At 49.0% G+C, this 26,982-nt stretch overlaps 1 protein-coding gene across 5 annotated transcripts in view; it reads right to left on the bottom strand.

The window, feature by feature from the left end:
- Nucleotides 1–427: 427 nt before the first annotated feature.
- STIM1 (stromal interaction molecule 1) overlaps nucleotides 428–26,982 on the bottom strand; it is a 192,224-nt gene continuing 165,669 nt past the window's right edge. For 2 of the 5 annotated variants that reach the window (XM_027578883.2, XM_027578885.1), the window contains exons 6-13: nucleotides 22,314–22,491; nucleotides 17,663–17,840; nucleotides 11,103–11,270; nucleotides 10,511–10,611; nucleotides 9,999–10,234; nucleotides 8,562–8,654; nucleotides 6,807–6,873; nucleotides 428–2,359 (exon numbers count right to left, since the gene is read on the bottom strand). In XM_027578883.2, the coding sequence (XP_027434684.1) occupies nucleotides 1,843–2,359; nucleotides 6,807–6,873; nucleotides 8,562–8,654; nucleotides 9,999–10,234; nucleotides 10,511–10,611; nucleotides 11,103–11,270; nucleotides 17,663–17,840; nucleotides 22,314–22,491 (1,538 nt within the window). In that variant the 3' untranslated portion in view covers nucleotides 428–1,842. Of the gene's footprint in view, nucleotides 2,360–4,579; nucleotides 4,617–6,806; nucleotides 6,874–8,561; nucleotides 8,655–9,998; nucleotides 10,235–10,510; nucleotides 10,612–11,102; nucleotides 11,271–17,662; nucleotides 17,841–22,313; nucleotides 22,492–26,982 lie in introns of all 5 variants that reach the window. The other 3 variants (XM_027578886.2, XM_027578887.2, XM_027578884.2) reach the window with 3 other exon arrangements.

Below are 26,982 nucleotides of genomic sequence, written 5' to 3'. Positions count from 1 at the left end.
GCTTCTGATTTGGGCGACACCAACTTGATTTTCATGAAAGCTCGTGTGGCATCCCTTTCTAAAATCTTTCATCCGTTCCTCACTGCCCTCTAGATGCACCCCCAAGCTCCCTGTGAAGTAATTCTAAAAGTCCTAGGTGATATCTATCCCATATAGGGTAAAGATGGCCCAAAGATGGGGTTGTCAGATTTAGCAAACAAAAATAATGTGTTCCAAATGTTGCAGGGACATAATTACACTAAAAAAGTTTTTATCAGAAATTCAAGTTTAACCAGGCAGGCATGCTGTATTTCAACTGTTAGCCTCTCCTGAGAGCTTTGGGGTATGTGTATTAGAGAGTTTCAGTTTTCCTTGGCCAAGGAGAAATAGTCTCTTCTTCATCCTGTCTACTGTGCCACAAAGAACACAATGAGAGTCAAAGCCAGCAGAGGTTAAAATCTCCTACATGCTTTATTGGACTTCAAAGAGTCTTATGAAATAACACAGAAAAACCATGTGAGGGTGTCCAGGGGGTACGAGGCAGTCTGCAGCCTAGCACCCTCCTAAGACCAGCCCCAGGTGCCTGCACCCCAGGCCCAAAAGAGGATCCCAGAGTAAAGGCATGGGAAGGAGTGGGGCAAAAGGAAAATACCTTTATAGCCATAGCAAAAACAGGTAAGGGAGAGAGTTGTCTGGAGGGTGGGAAGGGTGTGGGGGAAGAGGGGGGAAGACAGCTGCCTTCACCTATACTGTCTTCCTCAGCCACCCCCTTCCCTAAACCAGCTGTGTCCTTTTTGAGCCTCTGGCCCAAGCTATGCAGTAACATGAAAATGTGGTCTGACAAGGGGAGTATGTGGTGCAGGCACTTGGGAAATTCAGGAGATTTCTTTTCTCAATTTAAAAATGTTTTTTGGTTCAAATGCAACAATATCCTGCCCAACAGCTCCAGGGCCCCATTAGAGCCCTGTATCATGGCTGAGGCTCCCATGGCCAGGGAAGCCATTTGTCTGAGCTCCAGGAGTACTGATGCTTGGGGAGCATTTGGGCAGCACCTCTTATAGTCAAACCTTCCTGCAGTGTGGGGGAGCAAGGATAAGAAAGAGGCAGGTGTAGGTGAGAGGAGAGAGAAAAGGTGACAGCCCTGTAGCCCACAACTCTGGCGTCTACTCATCCCCCAACTAAGAGGAGTCTCTCTTGACCTAACTCCTAGCCTAGCCTCTCTTCAAAATTCTCTAGTAGCTTGTTCTCTAGGAATGTGTTCCAGTCCCCCATGAACCCCTGGAGGCTCAAGCGAGCTCCAGGCCCAGTTTCCTTCTGACCCACCACACTCAACAAAGAACAAACCTCAAATATTAGGCCCTCAGCCCCAGTCTGAGGTAAACAGAACCATCGTGGGTGGGGTGGAACAGGTCTGAGGCACAGATGTCGGAAGTTACTCCTATCCTCCCCCGCCTAGCTGCTAGGGGAAGTTGGGGAGTGGTGGGAGGGAGGAGCCTGAAAGCAGGAAACAGAGAAACAAGAAACCAAACTTCAAAACTGGGACAGCAGAGACAGAAGCTGGACCCCAGAGGTGGAGGTGGGAGCTGAGGGGACAGCAACTAAGACATGCACTGAAGTAGAGAGGGGGTGGCAGCCGCAGCCCATGGCGGGGAGAAAGGCAGGGCAGGCAGGCCATGGTGGTCAGTTAATAAATAATGTTGAAGGACCCAAGGACGAGGGGGGCAGGTATGTACAGTGCCCAGGCCCCTGGGCCAGCCCCTCCCAGGCCCCCACTCGAGGGGCCAGGTGTCTTGGACGGGGAGGAAGGGGAGGCAGAAGACCAGGGAAGGACAAGCTGTCCCGCCACTGCCACTCTCATCCTGCCTACTTCTTAAGAGGCTTCTTAAAGATTTTGAGGGGGAACTTCTTCCGGCCTGGGCTGGAGTCTGTCTCCTCGCCAATGGAGCCATTATCCTCCTCAGCCACGGCCTTCTTGCCAGCCAGATGGGGAATGCGTGTATTTCGGCTAGCCTGCAGGGCTCGGCTGTCCCCAACTGGAGATGGCGTGTCTGGGTCTGGGGAACTGGAGCTGTGAGAACGGGAAGAATCCAAAGGTGGAGAGCCACCAGGTGGGGCTGAGGGGCTCAGCTCCATCAGGCTGTGGGCCTTGTCCAGCCCATGGTTCAGCGCCAGGAGTGCCTTCTTGGCCAGGGCAGGGCTGTCAGGCAGTTTCTCCACCAAAGAGCCGGGATGGACCCCCTCAATCAGCCGGTGGCTGCCATTGGAAGTCATGGCACCGAGGGCCTCGTCTGCAGCACGGACCATCTGAGGAGGCTTGGGGGCCACACGCTGGCGGTCACTCATGTGGAGGGAGGACTCCGAATCGGAAAGGGTCAAATCCCTGCAAGACAGGGCAGAGAGGAAGAAAGGGACACATACAGGAGAAGGGGATAGGGGAAAGGTGAAGAGGAGAGAGGAACAGCATGAGAAGACACGGCATGGTGGGAAATGAGTGTGCAAAGAGGGGTAGGAGAGAGAATAGAGGAGAAACAGGCAGGTAGGCAAGAGGGAAGGAGCAGAAACAGAAGGAAGTTGAGTAGGCCATAAGTACAGGACAAGAAATGAGGCGGGAGTAGGGAATGGGGACAGGTTGGGGAAGAGACAGGGACAGGAGAGTAAAATCAGGGAGAAAGAAAGGCAAAAGGAAGAGCAAGTAGATATAAGAAGGACCAAGGGGAGGGAAAAAAAAGAAAGAAAGAAAGAAAGGGAAAAGTGATGGAGAAAGAAGAGACAAAACAAGAAGCAAAACCAAAAGTTATTACACCATCATCTGTCTGGCAAAGGGCTTTCTAATGACGGGCCCCCACCTTCTAATGACGGGCCCCCACCCTGCTGAGTGGCCAGGCCCTAACCTGGGGCAACCATACGCTTACATCCCCCAATAAAATCTCTGCCTTCCCACAGCTGGCTAGATTTCTTAGGACTCAACCCTAAGCCGACACAGAACCCACATATTGCTCTGAGTCACCATTTCCCATGCCTTCCTCCCAGACTGACTCCTGTCACACCCCGGGACACATCCAGTCTGGGCCAGGCCCCAAGGAAAACGGCACATGCGGTAAGTGGGCCTGACCCGGGCTGGGGAGGAGAAGGTTAGAACAGCCTTGCAAACAATCCCTTATGCACCCCAAAAGGCCAGGACACTGCCTCTTTTCAACCCTCTCACGGAACCGGAGAGGGAGAGCGTAGGCAGGTGCAGGAAGACAGGCCAGGACATTGGTCTTTAAAGGAGCAGTGGTTCTGAAGAGCTGCCACTAGAAGTCATAATTTCCATCTCTGCCTGAGGCTTGTCATGTGACCTTGGACAAATCATCTAACCCTGCTGGTCCTCAATTTTGGCCAAATGAAGACAATACCAACTCAATGACCTTGCAAGGCTGTTTGGAGGATCAAATATGTTGGCAAATCACTTGGAAATGGAGGAAGTATTGTGGGAATGAAGATGATGAGGCCAGTCAAGCTGGAAGACCCATACGTGGGCCAATCACAAGAGGCTTCTTTGCAAGGCTGAGTTATGGGGATGGGGCACTGCACACTGGACATGCACACGCAGAGGTTAGTCCAGAAAGCTGAGACCCTCTAAGGGGCTGGCTATTCCTAAGAAGGCCCACAAACCAATTCTGAATGCCTCCTCTCCTGCCTCTACAGACAAAAGGGTAAATCTGGGGGTCCCCTGCCAGTCCCGTAACTCTCCCTCTGCTCTCCCAGAAGAGAACCCACAGTAGGGCCAGAGGAGAGGGCTAAGGGAAACGCTTAAACATCCAAGTCAGGAAGCAAAGGGGAAAAGTCAGGAGTGGGAGGGGAGAGCGCCATAGGACCTGGAAAGGAGGAGGCTGTGGGTCAAAAATTAGGAAGGGCGCCAGGCCCCGAAAATAAGCAAAAGCAGAAGGTTAGCTCATAGCTACTGGAGGGTTAATTCTCGGTAGGAAACAATTAACTAAGCAACTACCCCATGGGCCAGTATCTTCCTGGAGACAAAGAACGGCAGAGAACAATCCCAGCTCCAACTCCATCCTACAGATACTGTTTCAACCACATCCTCTACTGTTTACTCCTGTTCAGTCTCATATTTGGTTTCGGATATCTGACGCTGTCCTTCTTTCTAAATGTGCCCTCGTTTCCCTAAGCTCCAAGATGATCCTCTCCATATCCTGCCTTTTCTACACACATATGGGCCACTGAGCAAGGTGCCGAGACAGTTCTGGGGAGCAACCGCACTGGGAAAAGGGGCCCTCTATGCTGACAAGATGAGGATCCCAGGAGCTTACTTTTCTAATGCCAAGGGAGAGCAGTCAGGGGATTGGGGCCCTCCCAGCCTCACTCCTCGTGGCCCACAGCCCCATTTGGCCATGATTCCCATCCCTCCATGCCTTGTCATCAGTTAAAAGCTGAGACCTTCCAAAGCCAGAAAAGAGCCTGGAGGAAGCTCAGGTAGATGCAGGAGGTCAGAGGCCTGCTGAGGCAAGCTCACTTTCCCTCCCTGAATCATTGAGACATTCAGGACAGGGGTGTCCCTCCCCAAAGGCTGGGCTGCCTTGGGCTTCCATACCAAGCTACTAACCTTACTAGAGAGCCTGTTTGTCTTTAGAGACGATCCTCTGGTGCATGGTGCAAAAGAAAATTCAGTAGTGAACAGGCCAGGTGGGTGCATGTACCTCCCTGCCCTCCCTCCCCACTGCCCTCGGCTTGGGCCTTGGAGCATGAGATTCGCAGCACCCCCTAGTGCCCCGAACCCCAGTCCAGTCTTCTCCACCTGTATGGGGAGGGGCAGTCTCCCTGCCTAAGCTTTTGGATGACAATGAGGATGAGAATGAAAATGAGCCACTGTGCTGGGTGAAAGTGCTAGCAAAGGCAGTCCCCTGGTGAAAGACAAAGGAACAGCCCTCACGGATAACTATCCGGATGTTCCAGGAGCAGAGCGAGAGGGACTGGCATCCAGAGTGAAGCAGGACCAAAAATCCACAGCAGTGTGAGCAGGCTGAAGCCCAGAGGCCAGGGCTGGGCTGGGTCACAACTTCGGAGATGAGAGGTCCCTCTGGAGAAGGACTTTCTGAGGCTCCCCTAAGCTTGTTCAAGGCTCTCATCTCTGACCCTAGCCTATCTCCTGAGGTATTAGCTGGGAAAGGCCCGGCCGCTGCTAGACCAGGCTGTGGGAGGAAGCCTCTCCCCAGTTCTTACACAGTTCACGTATCGAGACCTCGTAGAAGGACAGAAATACCGGAAGAGTGTCCGGGCCTGGAAAGTCAAGTTCGACTCTGTGTTCTGTTCCTAATGAGCCGTGGGACCTGGGGAAAATTACTTGACCCTTCAGAACCTTAAATCCCTACTCAAAGTGAGTACTTTAGGCTCGTCCCACCTATAAACTTCTTGTCCAAAACCCTGAACTTGTTTCTCCTCTTCAGTTCCCTAATTCCGTGAAGGGTCCCACATCCATTTGGTCACCCAAGCCAGAAACCTGAGTGTCCTCCTAGGTCCCTCCCTCTCCTCGACCCCTCCTAGCCCGTTGCCAAATTAATCCTCTCCTTGCCACGCCTAGACCTCACTACCTCCCCTACTGGTCTACCTCAATGACTTCCAAATTTCTGTAGTCTCCCCTTCTCTTCTTTATACAGGCCCCTAAAATGTTATTTCTAAAACGCAAATCTGATTCTCTTCCTTTCAGAAATCCTTTTGCAGTGCTCCCTCTCCTAAAAGGTGATGGCCCAAGCCCCCTGCCTCTCAAAGCCCTTCCCCCTCCTAGCCTCATCTGCCACCCCTTCCCACCAACATACGTCCAAGGTCCTAACCACAGTTATATCCTGTTCTCTTGAACCTCCACACCTCTGCCCATCAGGCTTCCTCTGCCTAGACCACACTTTCTTCTGCTCCTGCACACAGGGCATTAGCACAAATGTCATCTCTCTTGTGACGTGCTCCACCCAGGTACACACTGTTAGTCACTCCCTCCTCAACACCCCCGTAGCACTTCTCAACTTGTTCCATAAGTGTCTGTGTACCTCTCCCGGACGCTGGGATTGTATCTTATCATCTAGGAATCCCCCTGCCCCGCAGAGCCTGGCCCAGAGCAGGTATCCATAAATGTTCTATCAGAGGGGCAAAGGAAGCAAGGCCTCCAGTGAAACAACGAATGTGCAGGTGCAGAGTTCAGGCCCAAGTGCGACAGGACCACGAGGGAGGGGCGCTGACTCATTTTTAGAGTCAGCAAAGCCCAAACAGAGAAGGGCACAAAGTTGTGGGAAGTGAGGCTGACCTTAAGAAGGAGCCCCAGGGCTGGGAGAGAACAAGGAGAAGATGCCCCACTGCACGCGCACACACACACACACACACACACACACACACACACACACATACACACACACACCCAGCTGACCAAGCAGCAGCCAGCAGGCAGAGGCCAAGGTAAAGGCAGCAGAAAGGGAAGGAAGGCAGGAAAGAAAGAGAAGAGAGACAGCCAATACCCCAAGCTCTCTGAATGCCCAGGCCTCACAGCGCTGCTGTCAGAAGGGAGTGGGCCAGGGTAGGGCCCCATCTGGAGGAAATAGGAAGTGCTGTGGTGGTAATAAACAGGGTGGACATGGACGGTGGTGATGGAGGTGGTGGTGGAGGAGGTGGTGGTGGAGGAGGAGGTGGTGGTGGAGGCGGGAGAGGAGCAGGAAGAAGAAGCAGAGGCAGATGGAGCGCTGGTCCCGTGGCCTTCAGAACTGAAAGACTGTCCAGATGAAAGGCTGCACATTCGCCTCAGAGAGACCCGGCTTGTCAAGAAGTGGCCAGCCTCGCCCTCTACCAACCTCTGAGATCCCAGGCCATGCTGTGGCTCCGTCAGGCGCTGCCGGACACTGCACTGCAGGGTGGGAGCTGCAAAGAGAGGGAGGAAAGGGTGAGGGAGGGCCAGCCTCCTTCAGGCTGGCAGGCAAGCAGGTCTGCCCCTGGAGAAATGCTTGCTGCGGCCCACTCTGGGCCCTTGGTGCCCAATCTGGAGATTGAGGCACCTCCTCCCAAAGACCTCCCACCAGGGCTCCTGAAAGGAAGGGGAAATTCATGATGAGGTGCCCAGGGCAGTTTTAGTGGCAGCTGCAATGGAAGGAGACCGAGGGCCACCATGACTAGAAAGGAGAGGCAGGGCGGTGAGTGGGAGGAACAGGCAGGGCAGGGTGGGATGGGGGTGGGGGGGCAAGGTCCAGGAGAGCACTAAGAACCAGCCTTTCTAGAAAGCCAACCTCAGGAAATAATTCGCAATGTAGACAAGGATTTATACACAAACACGCTCATCACATCGGTAGTAATAATTATGTGATAGTACACATAAAGTTGGAACAAGGGGAAAATGATAGTATATCCAATTGCTGGAAAACTCCACAGCTATTAAAAATGCTGCTTAAGATTTGAAAAACATACAAAAATACCTATTAAAATGCTCAGGGGAAACAAAAGGATACAAAATTAGACATAAAAGAAATACCTCAAGCTATGGAACACAACAGACTAGAGTCTGAAACAAAGCCTTTCCACTTATAGCCATGACCTTGTGCAACTTACTTCCCTACTTTAAGTCCTGATTTATAAAATCCTGCAGAGTTGTTGTGAGGCTTCAGGAGAGCGCATTTAAAGTACCTGGCACAGTTCATGGCACTCAATAAATAGTAGTGGTCATTATTACCTTGACCACATAAAAAATTATTAAAAATTCCACAGACCTCAGAAGACTGTCAGAGAAGATGCTCAAATAGGGTGGAGCTTTGGGTACCTTTTTTTAATGCCCATATTTATACTTTTCACTTTCCAAATTTCTTCTAACAAGCGTGCAGACAACAAAGAGCCAGCTCTTGGAACGATGCTATAGATCAGGCTTTTGGCAGATGATGACCACCAGGCCCAGGGAAGGGGATATGTGGACAACAGGCAACTTGGGAACGTGCTAGAGCATCCCCCTTGGGCTCACTTCCAGCTCCAGCTGGAAAGAGAATTTCTACCTTTGTCTTTACTCCTCTACCCTGAGAGATGGGCCGCCCTGACTTCTCCCTAAAGATGGGAGAAAGAGCCAGGTGACGAGGGTGCCAGAAGCCACGGAGGGGCCGCAAGGGAGAGAACACAATTCCACAGTGATGGAGCGCTGGGGAGGCAGGGCTTCTATGACTGGTGGCTTTTAAGGCAGAAGAGGAAGAAGCAGCATGGAACAGAAAGAGGTAAAGGGGGAAAAAGAAGAAAAGGGAGAAGAAAAGGGAGAAAAGGGAGAAAGGAACTTCCCTTCTCTCTTTCCATCCCAGCCCAGCTGGAAGAAGGGCCACCAGGACTTCTGTCTAGCTGGGCTGAAGAGAGAAGCCCAAGCCTTCCATCACCATGGGTGTTCTCTCTCTAGCCCTCAGCTGAGCAGGCTGATTCTTCTCACCCCCGAACCTCTCCCTGCAGTTAGTAGGGGCAGTGCTGAGGGAACAGAGGGAGCAGGCAGGGGAGTGAGGCAGGCAGGCAGAAGGGGCTCATGGGGTAGGAGTGCTGTTTAGTCCCAAAAGTCGGAAAAACAAAAGCCCCAAAGGGGCTCCTCAAACCCGGGTATTTCCAGAGGGACTGATCATCCGAGCCGGCGGATGTTGAGCAGAGAGAGCGATCACTGAACCTACGCCCCATCAGCCAGGCAGCATCTAGGGTCCAACAGCCAGGCCAAAAGGAGAAGAGAATGTGATTTACAGAGGGCTTCAGCCCATCCTTCAGTGGGATAAAGGGAGGGCCGGGGGCAAGGGGTGGGTAGCTCGGAGCTAATGAAGGTCCCTTCCAATCCATGGAACATAGGAGCCTTTAGGATCAAGATCTGCCTGCCAGTGATCCTAACCTCGTTGGGCTTTTGATTAAAGCTCTCATAGGACATCACACCATGGTGACAACGTGGCTTGGCCGGAGGCAAAGTATTGCTGAACAAATGTGCAAACAAATCCTGCCTGGAGCTGGAATCCAGCCTGATGAAAGAATCTGGCTTTCTGAAAGTGAACCCCTAGGCCAGCCTCATGGGATACGGGCCCAGGACCACAGCTTTTCCTTAAAATCGCCTCTGATCCAGAGGAAATTTCAACCAGGCCACTCAGGGTTAAGCCCCTCATTTGCAGAAGATTTCCCACAGTTGTCTCCTGGCTTTGCTCTACTCAGCTCTCACCACTGGAGGGGAGAAGATGGGGAGGGAAAGCCCGGGAAAGGGTGCAGAGGTCCAAGCATTCAGGTGGAAAGCCAGACATGCTTGTGCAGGAGATCCCTCCGGGACAAGAACGTCTTTCTGGCTTGGAGGACTTAGGGCTATTTCTCTTTAAGGGACTATTGCTTCATGGGGCCTCACACAAAAAGGCAGAGAGAAAAAAGATATCATCCCATTCGTCCACTTTAGCAATTAAAATAAAGAATATAAAAATGAAAACACAGGGGCGCCTGGGTGGCTCAGACGGTTAAGCGTCTGCCTTCGGCTCAGGTCATGGTCCCAGGCCCCGCATCGGGCTCCCCTGCTCCGCGAAGAGCCTGCTTCTCCCTCTCCCACTCCCCCTGCTTGTGTTCCCTCTCTCGCTGTCTCTCTCTCTGTCAGATAAATAAATAGAATCTTAAAAAAAACAAAAACAAAAACAAAAACACAAATAAAAGCACTCAAGAGGCAAAAATGAATATCATTTTTATATTATGAACCACTAAAGGAGATTGTTTTTATAAAGGCACATGGGGAAGAGAAAGGAGGATAAAGGGATTTTAAAAACACAGAGTGAAGGGAGACACACTGAATACAGTAGCCCCAGAGGGGCAGACAGAACATACAGTGAGAAAAATCCACCAAGAACACAACCATAGAGGAGTAGCCTGATGTGAGCTGTGCGTTATGACCCACGGCCGGGCACTGACCTCACTCCCTTGGCATCTGCCCCAGATGCTGCTGAAGCACGGCAATGGCCAACAACTTCTCAACCCGGGCCCCAGAGGCTCCTTCCCTCACCCCCACCCAGGAGGTCACCTACATTGCATGGACAAGGGTGACACCATCTCCTCATCCAAGTCATCCACGTCATCCGTCATGATGAAGTGGGCGGGGTTGGGACGCGTACTGCCCATCCAGCTGGGGTCTATGTTGAGAGCAGCCACCAGGGAGTGGATGCCGGGGTTGTTGACAATCTGGAAGCCACAGAGGATCTCAATCTGCTGCCAACGGTGCAGGCGCTCCCGCAGTGCTGCCGTCACCTCACTCAGAGCTTGCCTGGAGCACACGGGACAGAAGTGAAGCCATGGGTGGCTGGGAGCCCCAGCAGGAATGAGGCCTCTCAGAGGAGCAAGCGGGGGGAGCATTGCAAATAAGAACCACAATTAAGTCAGACACTTAAGAGCAATGTGGGAGGCGGGTAAAGGCCGGGACAGGAGACCAGGGCCGCCCCTCTACCAGGGAAGAAGTACACCTGGGGTCGGAGACTCTGCCCACCCTCCAGCTCTGAGGATGGATGGACATCGCCAGAGCCGGGCAGCAGGTGCTACTTACTTTGCAGTTAGGATTTTGTGATCCACGTCGTCCAGGGAAGAGCTGTGGGCCACGTGGAAGGTGCCGAAGAGTGTGTTTCTCTTCTTTTTTATCTTCTCAGCCTGCAAAGATGAGGTCCTCAGCTTAAACAGAGCAGGGATTAGAGGTTGGAAAATGAGAAGTGCCTTTCTGTGGCTGGGTCCCCTTCCTCCTCCTAGCACAGCTTAGGCTGCACAAGAGAAAAGAAGAGAAGAAGGAAAAGGAAGGCAAGGGAAGGGCAAAGAGTGGGGGAGGAAAGAAGATGGAGGCAATGAGAGAAGCAGCGGGCCCCCCTGCTAGGCCCCCCGACCCCAGGAGGGCTCTGCCCCATGGCGGGCCGGCGCTGACGGAGCCTTCCCTCTACCTGCCTCCACCGGCTTCATCTTTCCCTCATTCCCTCCTCCAGAAACTTGAGGACATCATCAGGAACTATGTATCAGGAAAAGAAACAGAACCCAGCACCGGGATATCTCTTGGTCCCACAGTTGGGACGGAGAAAGGTGGAGGCAAGGAGGCAGGGTGGGGGAAGGGAGCGGGCCAGGAGCACAGAGGGCAGCAGGAGGGCGCGTCTCACCCCCTCCTTGGCCACCAGCAGCTGCTTCTCGGCGTTTTGCTTCTTGATGTTATAGTACTGCACCTCCACCTCGTGTGTCAGCTGCAGCCACTTCTGAAGGGCCTCTGGAGCGTACCACGAGCTGTGTGACTCCAGTTCCTTCTCTGCTTTCCTCAGGGCCTCCCGGACCTGTGCAGCCAAGAGGGTGTGACCATTTACTGCTGCCAAGACCCCCTCCAGTGCCTCTGTCTGATACCACCAAATTCGGAGTTCTCACCTGCTAGCTCATGGGCGCTTTCAAGCCTCTCAAAAGGCAGAAAGGGCAAGGATTATTCTCCATATTTTATACACCACAGGAGGCAAGCTCAGGGGACAGTCACCTACTCAGGGTCACACAGCCAGTAGTGTCAACCAGATCTCAAATTGAGATTTTTTTTTGCTGCCTAGACTAGAGTGCTGTTTGCCCACACAATTACCTGTCTCTCCCGGTCCACAGCCAATCCCCAGCAATCTTCCCTGCTCTCTTGAGGCACAGGTCAGCTCAGTGAACCATCCTCTTTCTGAGAGTTGGGGTCTGTGCTTAGACCTCATGACATCATGATGTGGCAGGAAAAGCACCTGACTGGGAACCTGGAAATCTGGTTCTGGTCCCTGGTCTGTCACTCAACTGGTCCTGCACATCTCAATTCTGTGTGAGGAAAGACTTTCTCCCTCGCAAATCCCAACCATAAATGAAGGGGTGATCTCAGGACGAGGTATGAGAACAGCTCAGGTCAGAGAGACCTTAAAAATGATTGCTACTCCGGAAGGGGGTTGGCCTGAATGCTCTCCAAAGTCTCTGTAGCCCAGAGGCTTGGTCTATGATTCTCCCATTGAGCAGGGCACGGGTAAGCTTTGAAGGGCACCCTCTACAAAGGGAGTAGACAACAATCATGCTTACTTTTAACGAGGCCAAGACATGAAAGAACCACTGTGTAAGCAGAAATCTCCTTACTGACTTCTCAAGCAAGGGGCATACAATGAAGTAGACCATCACAAAGCACTGAACGTGGAAGGTCTGAGATTACACAGACATTACATACACTGGATTCCTTGCTATCTTCCCCAGGCTACAGTATTCACTGACCTTTAGCTGGTCAGAATCCCAAAGAAAAGGGATTGAGAGCAGGCTTATTATGCCCACCTTCAGCCAATGGGGCAAGTACCCCAGAGCAGGCCCGAGGTTCTACCCATGGCATACGATAGACTGGGAGGGCCTCAGCTAAGGACAGAACACCTTTATTCCTTAGACAGCCAATGAGAGGCCCAATCTTCACATGGTTTTTGTTCCTTGGAAGAGAAACTATAACATAGCCCACTCCTGGCTTTGTAGATTTAAAATGAAGATACCGCCGAGTCTAATACACCAAGTCTGAAATGAATGATCCAGTTCTACCCTGAAAGGAGTGAAAGAAATGGGAAAGGCTAAGGGGAGAATGGGAAGAGACGAGGAAAAAGAGGAAATAGAGGGAAGTGTGACAGTTGGAAGGGCTGGCCTAACAGGCTCAAAACTTTTGAATGGGAGAAATACTTACAAAATGGGGAAAAGGAAACTGGGGGGGGGGGGCGGGGGGGCAAGGAGACAGAGACAGACACATCTTGCCACATACAAGGTATAAATGCCTGAAGGAGATGAGAACTGTGGCAAGTCAGAGTATTCTTTTATTCTATGGCTGTGGTTCTCAACCTGCCACACCCTGGAATCACCTGGGGGAACTTTAAAAATACTGAAATCTGGACCCAAATCCAGGTTCTGATTTCACCGATCTGGGGTGCTGGCCTGGATATCAAAAATCTCGACTGCTCTCCCAGTGATTCTAATATGCAGCAACGTTAATAACCACTGGCCATGTGCTTTCTAGGGTCACACCTGACTCCCACTCCCCCACAGGATGCAGTAGGTCACAGCACAAGAACAATTCTTTTTTTTTTTTTAAGATTTTATTTATTTATTTGACAGCAAGAGAGACAGCAAGAGAGGGAATACAAACAGGGGAGTGGGAGAGGGAGAGGCAGGCTTCCCGCTGAGCAGGGAGCCCGATGCAGGGCTCAATCCCAGGACCCCGGGATCATGACCTGAGCCGAAGGCACACACCTAACGACTGAGCCACCCAGGTGCCCTAAGAACAATTCTGATCCATCACAACATCTGGGGAAAGCTACGTTCTGAAAATTATGAAATTCTTGAAAGACAAATTATTATAATTATGAAAAATTTTCAAAGACATCAGATGGCTCTAGAAGCAACAAGGACTAGTTCTACAGTTCTCAAAGTAGGATCCAGGGATCCTTGAGTGCATCCTTTCAGGGCATCTGTGAGCTCAAACTATTTTTGTAACAATACTGAGACATTATTTACCTACCTTTTTCACTCCCTTTCTCTCACAACAAATTATAGATTTCTCCCGAGGCTACATGATGAAGAATATCATAACAGATTAAATATAGATACTAATGTAAGAATCCAGTAGTCTATTAAACCAGACATTAAAAATATTTACAAAATTGTAAAAAAAAATCATTTCTCACTACATTTTTTATTTTGAAAAATGCATTTTTCAAAAAATATTATTTATGTTAACATATAAAGAGTTTAATATACTCATTTTAAATGAATTAGTAAATTTTTTAAGATTATTTGGGTTTTTTTGCGGGGACTCAAACTCACAACCTTGAGATCAAGAGTTGCATGCTTTTCTCACTGAGCCAGCCAGGTACCCCTGAACTAGTAAATATTTTTTAGTTTTCCTAGTTCTAACTTCTAACAGGGTAAATAGCAACAAATTGCCCCTTTAAAAATGTTCTTTGAGGTCCTAAATAGTTTGTAAGAGTAAAAAGATCCTGAGACCAAAAAGTTTGAGAACCACTGAATTAGATGAACTAAAAATCCAGAGAGGGGAAAAAGGCTTTCTAAGGTGAGTTCACAATTGTCAGCCATTTTCTTCCTTGGAGGCTTTTGATGGTTCTGGGTCAGAGCTGATAAATGGGCTCAGCGCGGGCAGTGCAACTCCACTGGGGCCCAGAGAAACCAGCCTAGTTTTTGCTGGTAGTATGATACTGATATGACAGATTGGAAATTGAGATGTCCCAAACACACACCCCATTTTCTTCATTGAGCATTTACTGAGTTCTGAGGCTGTACAGGAGAACACGTAACTAGGCCAAAGGGTGCAATAAGATCTCCCACAATTTCATAATACTTAGGAAACAAAATATTGCGGGAATTCCGGAAGGGACCCGTTTCAAACACACTGCTGATCCTCCCCTCAGAGCAGGAGGCCAAAGAGCTAAATTAAAATCCTCCCAGTGACAGACATGAATTTCTCATGGGCTCAGGAGAAAGAAATCCACCAGCTCTCAAGAAAAAGGAAGGGATGTGCCTGAGAAACTGGGACAAATGACTGCTAGACCAAGTCTTACTAAACCTACAACCCAGTTCCAACATGGCTCAATTTCTGATTGGCCTGATGTGATTAGGTCCTCATCCTACGTACCTAACAGGAGAAAGGGGGTGGGGGGGGAGCCTCTATTTGATGGAGGATAAAATCATCTGGGGCCTCTGTTATTGTTTTATACACACTGTCCAGTATTTACTAAAAATATATTACCAGACATGAGAAGAGGCAGGAAAATATAACCAATAATCAAGAGGAAAAATAGGCAGTCTCATAAGTGATCCAAATGTTAGAGTTACCAGAAAAGGACTTTAAAATAGCTATGATTGAAATACTAAAGAAAATACAGAAAAGATAAGACACAAAAGATGAAAAGATGGAAATTCTGGGCAGGAAACTGGAATCTATAAAAGAGTAAAATGAGCATTCTAGATCTGGAAACTACAGTATCTGAGAGTAGGATCCCACTGGATGGGTTAAACAGCACAATGCTCACAGCAGAACACAGGATTGGGGAATCAAAGATAAATCAATAGAAAATAACCAAACCAAAGCAGAGAGAGAGAGGAAAAAAAAAAAAAAGACACAACTAAGTAAGCATAAGAGATGAGTGGAATCCAGTGAAAAGGTCTTGCATGAATACTGGATCCCCAGAAGGAGAGGAGGGAATGCAGCAGCAGCACTCCGCGAACACGAAAGAGAGTGTGCATTCTGTGGTTGTCTCGCGAAATGCTCTGTTTGGGTCCATAAGGGCAAACTGATTAATCATGTTTAAATGTTTTACATACTTACTGATATTTTGGGCTGCTTATTATTGACAGGTGTGTTTTACAATCTCTAACTTTGATTATAAATGTGTCTATTACACTTTTAGTTTCTTCAATATTTGCTTTATATATTTTTTAACTATATTGTTAGATGTATGCAAATCAAGTGTTGTTATATGTTACTGTTAGCTTCACACATGTATCATTTTTGTCTCCAGTGATACTTCCTGCTGTAACACCTGCTTTGTCTGATATTAATATAGCTACTCCTGCTTTATTTTCTTCTGTGTTTGTAGCCTATATCTTTTCTCATCCTTTTACTTTGAACCATTTTGTATCTTTAAAGTGTATCTCTTGTAAACAGCACATAGCTGGGTTTTGTTTTTTTATCCAATCTGGCAACTCTTTGCCTTTCAATTGTATTGTTTAGTCTGTTTACATAAACCAAGTCTCAACATTTGAAAGAACTGAAAACATACAGTATCTGTTCTCTGACCACAGCAAAACTAAATTAGAAATCAATGAGAAAGATAACTAGAAAAGTCCCCCAGGTGTGTGAAAATTAGGCCACATACTTACTCTAAATAACCATGCCCCCCCAAAAAAATTTGCAATAGAAATTAGAAAATCTTTTAAACTGAATGATAATGAAATTATGAAATACCAGAACTTAGTAAATGCAGCAGCTAATGCAGTGAGTGCTGAGCTGGGAAATTTATAGCTCTAAATGCCTATGTTGGAAAAGATTAAAGGTTTAAAATCAATAACCTAATCTTCCACCTCAAGAAGCTAGAAAAATAAGGGGCACAAAGTTGGCTCAGTCAGTGGAACATGCAACGCTCGATCTCAGGGTCATGAGTTTGAGTCCCACGTTGGGTATAAAGATTGCTTAAAAAGAAAATCTTAAAAAAAAAAAGGCTAGAAAAATAAGAACAAGTCAAAAATTTTTTTCAAAGTGCAAGACGTCTACAACTGAAAACTACAAAACATTGCTGAGAGAAATTTTAAAAGGCCTAAATAGGGGCACCTGGGTGGCTCAACTGGTTAAGCGTCTGCCTTTGGCTAAGGTCATGGTCCCAGGGTCCTGGGATCCAGCCCTGCATTGGGCTCCCTGCTCAGCGGGCAGTCTGCTTCTCCCTCTCCCTCTGCTGCTCCCCCTGCTTGTCTCTCTCTCCTTCTCTCTGTCTCAAATAAATAGAAACTCTTTTTAAAAAATTAAATAAATAAAAAGCCTAAATAGATGACAGGATAAACAATGCTCATGGACTAGAAGACTTGTTTGGTTAAAATGTCAATTTTCCCCACATTAATCTATAGATTCAAAGCAAAAACAAGAAAAATCCCAGCAAGACTTTTTTGGGGGGAGTAGGGAAGAGTAGTAGAATGACAAGCTAATTATAGAAATTCAAAGAACCTAGGCCATCAATAAAGCTGGGAGAACTTACTAGCAGTATCAAACCTTAGTAGAAGACAATGTGGTACAAGGATAGAAAAATGGATACATAATAAAGTATCTACCTGAAAAAAAAAAAGAAACTTGACTTCCTACCTCATATCATACACAAAAACTAATCTGAAATAAACTACAAACCTAATGTGAAAAGTAAAACAATAACACTTCTGGAAGAAAATTTAGAAAATTATCTTGGGGAATGGGAAAGATTTCTTAAACAGGCCACAAAAAGTATCAACTGTTTAAAAAAAAGATTAAATTGGACTTCATTAAAATCAAGACCTTCTGTTCATTAAAAGACAATATTAAGAGAGCAAAAAACAAACAAACAAACAAACTACAGGACCAGAAGGGGTGCTTAAAAGATATTCTGGGGGCGCCTGGGTGGCTCAGTCGGTTAAGCCTCTGCCTTCGACTCAAGTCGTGATCCTGGGTTCCTGGGATCGAGCTCTGCATCGGGCTCCCTGCTCTGCAGGGAGTCTGCTTCTCCCTCTCCCTCTGTTCCTCTCCCCACCACTCAGGTGCATGCTCTCTCTCTCTCTCTCTCTCAAATACATAAATCTTAAAAAAAAAAAAAGAAGATATTCTATATCTTGATCTGGATGGTGGTTATACAGGTACATGCTCATGTAAAAGCTTTCCAACTGTATATTTATGATTTGTACACTTTATGTAAATACTTCAATCAAAAAAGAAACAAAGTAACTGTTTACACCTGTTATCCCCTATTCCTTGACCTTTTTTTTTTTTTTTTTTTTGCAACTTCTCCACTACTCTTATTGGTAAGACTCTATTGACTCTTGAAGATATTCTTGGAGCCCGATTTCCAAGTCCTCTCTCATGAAACATTCCGGCCAGCCTTCTGGCCCCTGCTCTTTTCTGCCCCCTCACCCCCGAGCACGTCCAGGAATTTGTGCACTCTCCTACCTGCTCCAGCTCCTCCTCGGCGTATTTTTGGCGGCTCCGCTCATTCTCCGTACCCTCCCGCAGCTCCTTCAGCCGCTGGGCTTCCTGCTTGGCAAGGTTGATCTCATCACGCAGCTTCTTCTCCAGATGGACCTTTTCCACCTCCACTGTGCGGTGCTCCTCTTGGGCCTTGTGCAGCCTGGGGGCGATGCAGGGAGCTGGAGAAGGCCCGGCAAGGGTGCCAGCCCATACGCCACAAGTCGTAGCATCAAAGAGGAAAATGAGGGCTCTGGCACTGAGAATATATTCTGCCTATTTTGTTGACTGGCTCTGAGTTAGCTCAGGGCCCAGAGAAACCACAGTGGCTACCATAGCTCTTATCATTTTGGCCATCATTCTGCTGCCAGCAATCAAGCTAGGTTCCTGGGTATGTGATTCCCTCCTCTGAGGTGGCGCATATACTAAGATCCTAACAACTACTAGTTTACAGGGTATTTCCGTGTGTCCCCCCTCAGATAATAATGTATCATTATCAGCCTAGCACGGTCCGGATTTAAGACTTAGGGAGGGGAAGTAATTGCAGGTAGAATGGAGACTGGAATTCCAATCTGTATGAGTCCAAGTCCCATAGTTATTCCCCTCATCCCGGGCTATCTGGAAGGTTCAACAAATGTAGAATACCCTGCAAGCTATCCCAAAGATCCAGAGAAGGCAGAATGGCTGAGATATGACTGGGGTGGTGGCAGGGGGATATTTAGGGAAGACAAGAAAGGAATCATTGAGTAGCAACTCTTGGAGTCCTAAGTACCTGTTCCCAGGAGCACAGAAAAATGAAATTCAGGCCAAAGGGGCTGGGCAGGGCTTAGGAGAGCCCCCTGCTGCTCCCAGGCCTGAGTTTCCTTTCTGAGTATCTTTCATGGTGGGTAAGATCTCAAGGGCTCAGTTATGATGAAAATACACCTTTATGCCCACCCACACATTCCCTCTGTTCACTGACAAAACCATCCAGCCTCCTTCCCTCCTCCCTTCCTTGCTCTACATGTCCATGTTAATCCACCCATTCATTCATCCATTCTTTCAACAAGTACTTCCAAGTGTCTACTGAATGCCAAGCCCTGCACTCAGTCCTAGGTATATGGAGATGAATGAGAAAATTGTCCGGGCCACTGGGGAGCTCATGATCTAGCCCAATATAGACAAGTAAACAGATAACTATACACAGTGTGATAAGTTCTATAAGAGAGAGACCTACAAGCTGCTGGATGAGCCCAAAGGATGGAGTGACCAACTCTGCCTGAAAGGAGACAGGGAAGGTGAGGCCTGGGCTAGACCCAAAAGAAAGAGTAAGAGTTTCCTAATCCCTCTGGAAGAAGGGAAGGACTTGGCCACGGTCAGGTCTTCCTATCTTGGTAAGAAACACCAAGTGACAGGGGACCAGGGTAGGAGGGGAAAGGATGATGAAGAAGACAGGGCTCTATGGCTTAGACATGAGGTACAGATGGATAAGCTACAGAACAAAAGGAGCCCTCAGAAAAGAGCACTGACCACTGAGTTAATTAAGTAGGTGAAACAGAAAAGGCAGAGAGAGAACAGAAGTTCTGAAAACAGAACTCAGCCTCTAAAAACTGCCAAGTCCAGATCTGTCAGTGGCTGAAGTCTCAAACGAGGTGGTGGGACCAGCAGGGAGGGACGAGGGGAAAGGTCTAGGCTGCAAGCTTCCTGCTGACAAACTGCAGGCTTCTGCCCACTTTGTCCCTGGAAAGGGAAGTTGAGTCTCCCCAACGTACACACCAGGTGGCGATACTGGCACAGCTAACAACAAATCTGAGGCGCCATTTCCTACCCCCTTCTCCTTCCCTTGCTCAATACCCTCCTTTACTGTATTCTTCCACGACCCAACTTCCTGAAATTACACCATTAGGGATTCAGTTCTTCACTGAAGAGCAGCCTCTTCAGGAAAACCTATGATCTGTCTTGTCCAGATACTAGGGAACCCTTTTAAAGTAGAATCAAAAACCTTGACCCACTTTTATAGTCCTAACGAGATCTGGTAGAGACGAAGATCAGTAAGTACTACTGGGTGCAGAAATGAGCAAATACACGCACAAGTGAGTCAAGCCTCACCCCACTCCATCTCCTCCACAGAAGCCTGAGCTTCTTGAAGGCAGCGGTCAGTTAGCATCGCAAGTAAGGGAATGAGGCAGCCTGCCTGCAGGCCCCAGCTCTAAGTAGCTATGTGACTAAGGGCAAGTCCGTTCCTTGTACCAGGCCTGTTTCTTCATTTCTAAATGGGAATCAAAATCCCCTCAAAGAATTATCTCGAAACCCAATGAAATCCTACCTGGAATGCACATGTAGCATTACATTTATTCGCCCAAAGTATCAGGAACTCTGTAAAAAAAAAAAGCTCTGTGGTGACTGGCAGCACAGGCCCGATAAAGTAAGGAGGGACAAAGAGGTGTGTGGACACTGTCAGAGGCAGACGTGTGTGTGCACGTGCATTCGTTCCTCCAAGTGCCACAGCGGTCATTAAGCTCTGGAGGCCTTGGGAGTGGGGAGGGCTGGGAGCTTAGTTTTATCCCCAAACTTGGAATGTCTCCTGCCTGGATTCTTTGCCTTTGGAATGAAAACAGTACATGCTTTTCAGACAAATGAAGAATGGGGACTGCCCAGACAGCAGCTTTTAGCCCCCAGTTGGCAAAGGGCCCAGGAACAAGGGGCCCAGAAAAGTAGCCAGGAATCAGCTCAGAAATAAAGCTCCACTTGCCCCTTAGAAACCCAGCCAATGGAAATGAATCTGATTGGGGCGCCTTTACCGAGACAGCACCCTGTGGGTGTCAAAACTCCTGGCTCACGACTTCCTGTTACGTGACCCTAAACAAAGCACTCACCTTCTCTGAGCCCTCATCTCTTCGTGATTAAAAAATAATGCATTTAAGTAGTTAGCAATACCTAGCTCATAAGAAATCCTTTCCCCGCCCTCCAAAGAAAAGAGTATCTATCATTTAAAAGTAACAGAAAAGAGCCAGATGTCATTTCCTTTTACATGGATTCCTACAAAGACTACCCAACTAGAATCCCTAAGCTGCCAGAATAATTTTCTAAAAGACAGTCCTGAAGTAGGTCCCTCCTCTTCTCAAAAACAAAACAAAGCTGGGGCGCCTGGGTGGCTCAGCCGGTTAAGTGTCTGCCTTCAGCTCAGGTCATGATCTCAGGGTCCTGGGATTGAGTCCCACGCTGGGCTCCCTGCTCAGCGGGAAGCCTGCTTCTCCCTCTGCCTGCTGCCCCCTCCCCCGCTTATGCTCTCTCGCTCTATCTCTCAAATAAATAAATAAATAAAATTTGAAAACAACAACCAACAAAGCAAAACACAAAATACCTGCATTTTTTAAAAAATTCTATTCATTTGAGAGAGAGAGCACAAGACGGGGTAGGGTCAGAGGGAGAAGCAGACTCCCTGCTGAGCAGGGAGCCTGATGCGGGACTCAATCCCAGTACTCCGGGATCATGACCTGAGCCGAAGGCAGTCGCTCGATCAACTGAGCCACCCAGGCGCCCACCAAATACCTGCATTAATGCTCTATTGCCTTTTGCATCTTACTAAAACTTATCCATGTGAGGCTTAAGGTGCCAGGAATCTGGCCTCACTCTGTATGTTCAACCTTAACTACCAGGACCCCCCTACCCATCTTTCAAGGTTGCGTTCTGGAGTCCACATCCACTCATCTCCTGCCTTCCTGTTCTTAGAGTCCTCATGCCATCAGTGGGCACAAGTCACTGCACTAAGTGTGTGCTCACTGCTCCTTCGTCTGTGTGTGAGCTTTGTTGCCCCAGGAGCAGTGAATTCCTTACAATTCCCAGCACAGACCTGGTTCCTAGATGTCAGAATGTACTTGGGCTAACTGACTGACTGACTGGCACCTTCTTTTCACAGCTAGATCTCCTACAGCAGTCTTTAAGTCATGTTTTGTTTAAACAGAATCGACTCTCAGGGCTAGAAGGCCATTAGTGTTCTCCTGGTTCAACCCCTTCATATTACTGACGAGGAACTCAGTCCCGGAAAAGGAAGGGGATTTACCCAAAGTCACATAACAAGTGAGTACTTATGAGATTTAGATTCCATACAAGAAAGAACTACAGGGGCGCCTGGGTGGCTCAGTCGTTAAGCGTCTGCCTTCGGCTCAGGTCGTGATCCCAGGGTCCTGGGATCGAGCCCCATGACGGGCTCCCTGCTCCACGGGAAGCCTGCTTCTCCCTCTCCTGCTCCCCCTGCTTGTGTTCCCTCTCTGTCAAATAAATAAATAAAATCTTTTAAAGAAAGAAAGAAGTACAAGTATCAGGAAGACAGATTTGTGAGATTTCTTTAGGGAACAGTGAGGAACAGTTAATTACAGGAAGGATAACAGTTCAGATGCCAGAAGGAGGATAGAATGGGCAAGCCATCCAACCGTGGAAGCTCAAGATCTCTGACAGAAGTAAGCTCCTGCCCTAGGGAGGGGTATTTGCCTGTGCAACAGCAACGGCAGGAACCTACAAAGCAGTTCCGGAAGTGTGGCACAGCCCAGCCCCGTCAGCGTGTGTCAGGGGCGAGATGGCCCACAACCCAGGTGGAAACAGGAGGCCCCCAAGAGCGGGAGGCACCACAGCTGTGGGGATGGGGAAAGGGCCTTACCTTTCCTGAAGGTCATGCAGACTCTGCTCAGCTCGGTGTAACCCCTCTAGATCCTTCATCATCTTCTTCATGTGCTCCTTTGAGTACCGGTTCTGGATGTAGGCAAACCAGCAGCCGCCCACACCAATAACTATAGACACCACCAGCATGAAGTCCTTGAGGTGATTATGGCGGGTCACTGCCAAAGAGGAAGCCATAGTGAGACAACTGCCCACTGCACGGTCAGCCTTGCAGACTCCAGCGCATCCCCTCCTGTGTGAAGCCTTCCCACTCCAGAGGACTTAGTTGCTCTTCTTAGACACACACTTGCCACACACTAGTATAGTAAGCTCTCTGCCTACTTTGGAAGAGAGGCCCGAGAGCAGTACAGGAAGCTTATTAAATCATACTTCCCTAAAAATGAGTGCCTTCTCATGGCATCCCAGCTACCCCTGGCCTCCGATGAGCCCACGTGCCCACATGCAGTGGCTTCTGTCTGGCGGGATAAGCAATGCTAGAGCGCTAGAGTGGGGAGAAGGGGATGGTTGCTAAGAGTATAAAGCAATTATCACTAGAGCTTGAGGCCTGGGTGTGGGACTGAAGTTCCTGCAGGAGCCAGGTCCCCTGGACAACTTGCCTATTCTAGGTACAAGAGGCAGAGCCCAGATCAGGTAAAGGTCTGCAAGGCCCATCTGTGGAAGAGCATTTCTAGGCTGTGGGCTCAATCCAGAGACCAGAGGACAGGAGGAACATCGAGAGGATGGAATATATAAGATACTGCACGTGCCAGGAACAGAGGCGCAGATCCACCTCCGGAGAACGCCTGGCGGCAATGTGGCAAAGTGCTGGTGGCTGGGGTTCAGAGCGAAACTGAAAAGCCGAACAAGGAACACCACCAGAAGGTAAGTACGAAAGCCATGTCCTGAGAACTGAGCCAAGCAGAAGAGGGCCACTCCTGGAGCCTGCCATTGTTCCCAGTCTATCAGAGCTGGGCTCTGCGCCACGGCACAGGAGACCTGAAGAGACGCCATGAGGACAGCAGGGCTGCTCCCGCGGCCCCTGCCTGCATTGTTCTCAAGCTGGGATGGAGCAGCGGTGGGCTCAGAGGAGCTGCAGATGTGGGAGTCAGGGCAGCAGGTTACCCTCAGGTTGAGGATGGGGGAGTAGCACAGATAGGATCCCAGGGCCTGGTAAGGGCAAGGGGCTCCTCAGTAGACGGATTCTTATGCCATCGAAAGAAGCATCCTGCACTGAGTCTTAGGGAGTCTGGCTTCTCTGCTTGCTTCTGCCTCATCCGGATCTCTGCTTCCTCAGCTCTAAAATGCATTGTCACACAATTACTAACGAGATCAAGCACACAGTTATGAATGAGAGTGCTTTGAGGTGTTCTGGAAATCTTCAGATGGACATTTCCAGTAGGTAATCAAGAATGTGGATGTGGAGTTTGAAGAAGAGGAGAAGTTTAAAGCTGGAAGAAGAGGTGAGAATTATCAAGTCCCTTCGGTACAAGGGCTGGATGGAACCCCACAATCCTAAGGGAATCTGTGATGTTAATTTTATGTGTCAACTCAACTGGGCTAAGGGATGCCAAGAGAGCTTTCTGGGTGTGTCTGTGAGGTTGACTTCATAACAGATTAGTATTTCAGTCGGTAGACTGAGTGAGGAAGACTGTCTTCATTAAATCACCCTCAGGCCACTGACAGCCTGAATAGAACCAGAAGGCGGAGGAAGGATGAATTTGTTCTCTCAGCTTGAGCTGAGACACCCATCTTCTGCCGTCTTATATCAGCAGTCCTGCTTGCTGGGTCTTTGGACTCAGACTGGGACTTACAGCAGCTGTCCCCTGATTCGCAGGCCTTGAACTCAGACTGAACAGTACCACTGGCTTTCCTGGCTCTCTGGGTGCGGACGGCAGATCATGGAACTTCTAGGCCTCCATCATCACATGAGTCAATTCCTATAATAAACCTCATATCTTTCTGTCTATCTGTCTGTCCATCCATCCATCCATCCAGGTTATGTTTCTCTGGAGAACCCTAACACAGAATCTATAAACCAAAATATCAGAAAGAGAGGGGAGATGAAGAATCTAGCCCGTGCCTTCCTAATGACGTACTTCTCTCCATCCTAACCCCATTCCCATTCTTCACTTCCTACCACCTGCCCAGCCCGCTACAAGTCTACAGCGGTGTTTCCATCCCTTCTCCTCTGACTAGGATTCCCTAACCATGCCACTCTTTGGACAGGTAAACATGGGTTATCTACTGCTTTCTCAAGGACTCCCTTGTGTGTTTTTCAACTCTCATGCTGGTTGCCTTCTGATAGTCTGTGAGTTCCTCAGGGCCAGAGCACAAGACTTATTTCTCTCTATGGCCCCGTACTTAGCACAGGGCCGAACCAGAGCAGGTACTCAGCACAGGTGGAAAGGAAAGAAAAAGGGAAGAAGGCAGGCAGGTTTTACTAGGAAAGGGGGTACAATACAAAGTCCGTGTGAAAGGACAAGGAGAGTACAACTAGCTGGCCTGAGAGCCCCTCCACAAGCTCCGCTCTCAGAACCCACCCCATACCCAGCGAGCACGGCCAGGGCAGATGGACCTCGGAGCTTTCCTGAGAGCAGCTGTGGCTGGCTAGGTGAACAGAGCTAAGCCAGGGAAGCTGGCTAGGACCTGGGGAGCCAGAGGGTGGCAGAAATCCCAGCCCGAGTGCTGCAAATAGACTTCAGCAAAATGCGGTCAACTGTTAATACAATCAGGCCTGAGGAAGGGAGGAGGGTATAACAATGAGATGCTACCATGTTAACAGAGGCAGGAGTAATGGTGAGAATTTTCAGGGTACAGTTAGCATTGAGAAAGCAAGCCTCCAATCATTATCACTTTCTAGAAGAATCCCCCCTCCCAATCTATTCTCGCCACCTTCTCCACTGCCCACAACACCCCTGCCCCTTACTGCCACTGCCATATGCGCTAGGAATTTCTTTGGTCATCTGCACAGCCGTCTGTGCTGAGGTGTGTGGTTAACCTGGAGGAGTTATTCCTCCTGCTTTCTGGTTACAGCCCAAACAGTGCTTTCACTGACTCACCAGTCCGCACAAGACACTCCATGGTACTCTCCCCACTACCAAACTGGGCCAGACTCTTCTCCCATCTCCCCTGTCTTATAGCTCTGAAGAGGCCCAGCCTCCTTCTGGAAAACTTCTAGCATACATTTCCCGACACCTGCTCATTGCTGGGCCATATGCTGCGTTATGACGACAGATGAACAAAGCTGTTTCTACCCTCAAGGAGTTCCCCGTTTAAAGGGTAACAGGAAAACAGATTGTTATTTAAAAAAAAAAAAAAAGGCAGGTACAAAGGGTTATAGGATCCCAGAGGAAAGTAAGAGGGAAGGGTTGAACATGCCTGGGAAAAAGCTGGAAAGGCATCCTAGAGAAGGCTTGAAAAATGAGTTGAAAAACAAAAGAAAAAGAGGGTAAGGTAAGGATAGAGCTGACAGAGAAGAAAAACAAGCTTTGCTGGAGAGGAGCTACTCCCGCTTCCAGGGGACTTCTCCCCATTATCTGAGCTGCTGAGGAAGGAAGACAAGGTGTAGGCTTGCCCTTCCTCTCCACAGCCTCCCCACCATCCCAACAACTACTCTGCAGGCCCCGCTCCACACCCTTCTCAATACCCCTGCTAAAAGCTCAGAGGCTACACTGGCCCAGGATTAACCACAGTAGGCACACACTAAAAACAGTAGCTACCATTTATTTAGGGGAAATAAGGACATAGGGAACTTTACGAATGTACCCAAGGTCACAAAGCCACTGAATGACAGAGCCAGTTTGCTTGATTTCAAATGGAATTCTTTATATTCTATCTTGCTTGCTCTACCAGAAGTGGAGAATGGGACAACACAGTACCAAAAACACTGAAATATAAGCCACAGATCGGGTCTGAGCCATGGCTCTGCCATTTAAGAGCTGAATGACCTCTAAAAATTCACCTCATCTCCTGAGCCTCCATTTCTAAAAAATTCCCTGCAGAGGAGGAAAAACCCCCCAGAGAAGGCCGTGCTGCCAGAGAGAGGCATCCGCGGAGCCCTCCACTGCAAGCTGCCTGGGGACCCCGGGTGTCGGAGCACACCTAACCCCTGACCGTAGCACTGCTAGGGGGGCCCGGATGGATCATGCAAGCCTAGGCCAGCTCCGCCAGTGGAGGAGACTGAAAAGGCGACGTGCTGCTCTGTGGCCACGGTGGGAGGACAGAGATGCCTTCTACTGCCAGAAAATGGGCCCTGAGGCGCTCTGTGCTGGGCCAGTCTGATCCGTCTTCCCCCTTTCCAAGCTCGGAGGCTGCTGGGGACAGAGGGGCCCTGATCACTCAGCAGACCTTCCCGGCTACTGCACAACGAACCTCTGATTTGAGATTTCTCAAGCGTCGACTGATGGCAGGAATTTCATTAAGGCTGGGCAAGGTAGCTGTACCTGGCCCCGGTTCTCTGGGGTGCTTATCTACTACCTGCCTCCTGGTGAGCCCGAAAGAACCACAGCCTTAAGAACTCACCCTCGGGGCACAACCACCGGCCATCACGCTAAGTCCTGCATGGGGTTGGGCAGGGAACAGCACTGAAGTAGGGATTTTAGCCCATGCTCAGATGGGAAAACAGAGCTGGAGGGACACAGATCAAGGGATTCTTTTCAGGTACCCACCAC

The sequence above is a fragment of the Zalophus californianus genome, chromosome 11, assembly GCF_009762305.2.
Source record: "Zalophus californianus isolate mZalCal1 chromosome 11, mZalCal1.pri.v2, whole genome shotgun sequence".
In the NCBI taxonomy this organism is placed as follows: Eukaryota; Metazoa; Chordata; class Mammalia; order Carnivora; family Otariidae; genus Zalophus; species Zalophus californianus.
The sequence above is the reverse complement of the archived record's forward strand: the minus strand, read 5'-3'. Positions and strand labels throughout refer to the sequence as shown.